The sequence below is a fragment of the Buceros rhinoceros genome, unplaced genomic scaffold, assembly GCF_000710305.1.
Source record: "Buceros rhinoceros silvestris isolate BGI_N320 unplaced genomic scaffold, ASM71030v1 scaffold10723, whole genome shotgun sequence".
In the NCBI taxonomy this organism is placed as follows: Eukaryota; Metazoa; Chordata; class Aves; order Bucerotiformes; family Bucerotidae; genus Buceros; species Buceros rhinoceros.
The window spans coordinates 7835-11784 of NW_010403046.1; the positions used below are offsets into that span (position 1 = coordinate 7835).

Below are 3950 nucleotides of genomic sequence, written 5' to 3' on the forward strand. Positions count from 1 at the left end.
TTCTGGGCCAAAAATTTAAAATAATGGGCAGAACAAAGAAATATTTGCTGGCTCTACTAACAGTGGCCAGTCAAATCTTGCATTCTCACTACCCATTCTGCTTATAGTCTGCTTACTCTGCTATAGTCTGCTGTATTCTGCTACCCAGTCTGCTTATACCCATTCTGTATATAGTCATATGCTTATAAAAATCTGTACCGGCCTTGCTTGATGCAAATCCTAAGGCTGGAAAGGAAGAAAATGAGCTGCAAAAGGAGCCTTTACAACTCCATAATATCTTAAACACTCCCCGGTTGAGGGACAGAGACTATGGATGAAGAGTTCAAGTGATTCCAGTTTATATTTATGGTTTTGTATCAAAAGGATCAATTTGGTGACTAAAGCATTCATTTGGTAGGTGGAAAATTTGTCTTTACATCCCCTGAGCCAGTGAGAGGATGTGAACTTAGTTCTCCTGTATATCTGTGAGAAAGCCCAGGACTGGTACAGAGTGAAGAGCCATGTTATCCCTGGCTGTGCTTTGAAAAGACAACCTCATATTTCTCCGCGGTTCTTGCAAGAAGGCATTAGGCATGCAACTCAGACTCTCCTAAACAGTCTGCAGTCCTGAGCACAAACTTTAGGCCTAGGGAAGAGTCAGGCTAAGGACAAACAGGTTTACTCAGCACTTCCTTCTACCTTACCTAGGGACCTCCTGCTTATTGTGGTTGAATCTTCCTGGTACAAAGTCGCATCTTCTAGCTCCTGCCTGCCTCATATCTAAAGTATTTGAAGCAGAGCTCATTTGTGGGCTCCACGTCAGTCTCTGGAGCACATCAGAGAAGGAAATTTAAGTCTATGGTTTGATGATGCTGAAATCTGGTGACATAGGCGTGCTCAGATCAAGTCAGGCAAGTGAGGCTCTGAAAAGATTATCCACAGAATAACCCAAGCTGAAGCCCAGAACAGGGGGAGCTGATGGGATGCACTGCTGTCGAAAAATCATCTTTGTGTCCACCCCAGCTACATGCTTCTCAGGTCTGCCATCATGGGCTTGCTGGTGCAGAGCAGAAATGCACTGCTTTAGATTCCTCTCCAGCTTACACCCCAATAGTAATAGAGACGTAGTAGACACGCCCCCATACACTGTGTGCACAGGACCTGCCAGCTTAGCTCCTGGTGACTGCAGCCTCACTTGGCAGCAGAGCATTTAAATCTCTGTTGAAATCTAGGCTGATTCTGAAGGGCTTAAAGTCTAAATGTATTTACCTAAAGAGATCCTGTTGCAACACAAGCCCCTACACAGTCAAGACCCACAGTGTGGCTATCAGTCAGACCTAGCATTGTTGGGTGTAGCTGAACTGTCACTGCCAGAATTATCACCCTGTCCCCGATACATTGCCTGGTGTTACCACGTGGAACGGAAAAACAGCACCAAACAAAAAAGTTTTAGCTACTTATTTTGCAGTCTGAGAAGATTTTGCAAGTCTGGATTAATCACTTGCAACAACTGATTAAACGTGACCTTGCATATGGCTTTCTGATGGGTGTTTTATGTGTTCTTGTCTCTGCAGACTGAAGAAGTCCTGAAGATTGATGGAGGGCCATGCTATTCAAACAGCAGGCGTTGCTGAGACAGAAGCTCTTTGTGCTAGGCAGCCTTGCTATTGGAAGTCTCCTATATCTAGTTGCCAGAGTTGGGAGCTTGGATAGGTGAGTCATTAAGTAGCTGCTCTCTTAATTATAAATGGGCTAAGATTGTCTGCAGTTTTTGGTTTGGTTTGGGGCTTTTTTCCCCTCTGGTAGTGGTTTTCATTGTTCTTTCCTCCCCTTTGGAAAAGAGAACAGGAAAACAGAGTCGCAGGTCATCCCTGTCGAAGTATTTCTGTCTGACCATTTGTATTCTAAGCACATTGACACTTGTTCTCAGAGAAGAAATAAAATAACATCCAGCAAAAATGTCATTACAGAAGCTCATTTTAGTCTGTGTGCATCTGTGTGTTGACCTCTGGTTTCAGCAAAACAGTTATGATGTATTTATATGTCGTCTTTTCTAAATTTATGAGCAAGCAATTAATGTGCTCCAGTGGTAGTTAAAATTAAGTATGAGCCTGCAGAGTAGCTTGTCAAGTTTTGAATACTTATTTCACTTGAAAGATTGCTTCGGGGTTTGAGAATTTTAACTATGTTAATTAGCCAGTATTTTCTGGTGCTGAATGTGCTAAATAAGTGGTTTTTCTCTGCAAGTGATTTCCTGGAGAGCAGTAGAAAATCCAGCCGAGGAAATCAAAGAGTATTTGGCACTTTAGACTGGGCTGAGTTTAGTCTGGTTATTGACAGTGCAACAGTTGTGCTACCTGCACTGACACTGCTGTTCCTGCCACCTTCAACTTGGCCTGGGATTGCTCTGGTAAGTGCTGCAGGAAGACAGGATAAAGGAAAGCTGTTTCAAAAGAAGGAATGAAACAAAGACTTCAAGATTTCCAGAAGCCGGTAGACAGCTTGTCAGTGCTAATGCTCTGTTAGTGTCCTTCTTTTAAATGATGGAAAATAGTAGTTGAGTTCAAAATTGTGACACTGTTGTTGCAAATCTGAGTTCACTTACCCAGCGTGCAAGTGCAGTCGACACACACAGTGTGGGTGCTTCCACCTACCACTTACTTCTCTTGTTCTCTTTCGGATAGGTGGCATTATTAGAGTAGGTGGCCTGCGACTTGGCGGTCCTGATCTCCCCCTGCCAGGAACACCTTTTGCCTGTTTTCTTCCGGTTTGGGCAGTTCTAGACTGTTCTTTATGGTTTCACCAATCCTTCAGCCAAAACCGTATTTCTCATACTTACTTTTATAAGTTAATTCTAGGCAAATCACTCACTGACACCTCTCTTCTTAGTATATGTTTAACTAATAAGGTTAGGGCTACTCAGTGGACATTTCAGGGGCATCAAATCTGGTTGGTTAATCATTATCTTTATGCTAAACTACTTTTAACAACACAGTGCTGTGTGACAAGGTAGTGCATGGAAAGTGAATTGAAAACAGAGACAGAGCTACCTAGTGTCCGTTCCTAGGTAATGTTGGGCTCCACCTGAGGCCACTGTATGCCTTCTTCAGCTGCTTGAATCCACGCCAGAAGAAGTGGGAGACCGTGTACTCAGCTAGGACCAAGTGCATTGCCAATTAAGCCCCAGAATTTATATCATCTTACCCCCGGTAGTTAAAGCATCTCTGATGCTTCAGAGGCAAGAACTTCACTGAGACTAATGTGATTCTGTAAATGGAGGCAGAAATCCTTACTGGTTCCTGCAAAAGTATATTTTATGCTCAGAGGCATGAAATCTAATTAACCTTATGCTATTATCTACAATTGCACATCTACAGAATTTACTGATGGCTATAAAATTATCTCGCCACAGTATTTGACTTGCTGACCTCCCGCGGCAGTGAATTCCACCAGTTTCATACGTAATGTTGCCAACGGCAGTAAAATCCAGTTCCATTCTCTTGCATCACCCAGTGTGAAAAATACCACACTGCTAAAAAGCAGTCCTTTATTCGAACTTGTTACAAAAGGAAGATGCACCAGAAAGGAAGAGACACAGAATTAACTGGACATGTTCTGCCTCAGCACGACGGCAAAACCCAAACTTGCTCCATCCGTCAGTCAAAGGACACTGAGTGGCTTCAATAGACTTTGGAATAACTAACTGTTCAGGAAGAAATCAAGATTCCTTTATGCTAAATTTTTGCTGATCTAATTTGAACAAGAGAGCTGGGGATGGCCCATATTTAATATCCTCAGATTAGGCTCTTCAACGGGAATGTTTTGAGTTTTCTTGGGCCCAAAGGGAAATTGCCACTGGTTTATCTCATCCACTGAGTCATAAAGTCCAGTAAAGTGAGCACTTCCCTCCAGGGGAGTCCACTGTCCTTCAGATGCTTCTGTTGCCTTCAGATGCTCCAAACTACTCCTGC

The 3950-nt window shown here is 43.1% G+C and overlaps 1 protein-coding gene across 1 annotated transcript in view; it reads left to right on the forward strand.

Annotated features, from left to right (window-relative positions):
* The first annotated feature begins 1585 nt into the window (after nucleotides 1-1585).
* The window catches only part of HS3ST5 (heparan sulfate (glucosamine) 3-O-sulfotransferase 5), a 5858-nt gene continuing 3493 nt past the window's right edge, over nucleotides 1586-3950 (forward strand). The window contains exon 1 of the mRNA XM_010132850.1: nucleotides 1586-1692. Within this exon, the coding sequence (XP_010131152.1) occupies nucleotides 1586-1692 (107 nt within the window). The remainder of the gene's footprint in view (nucleotides 1693-3950) is intronic.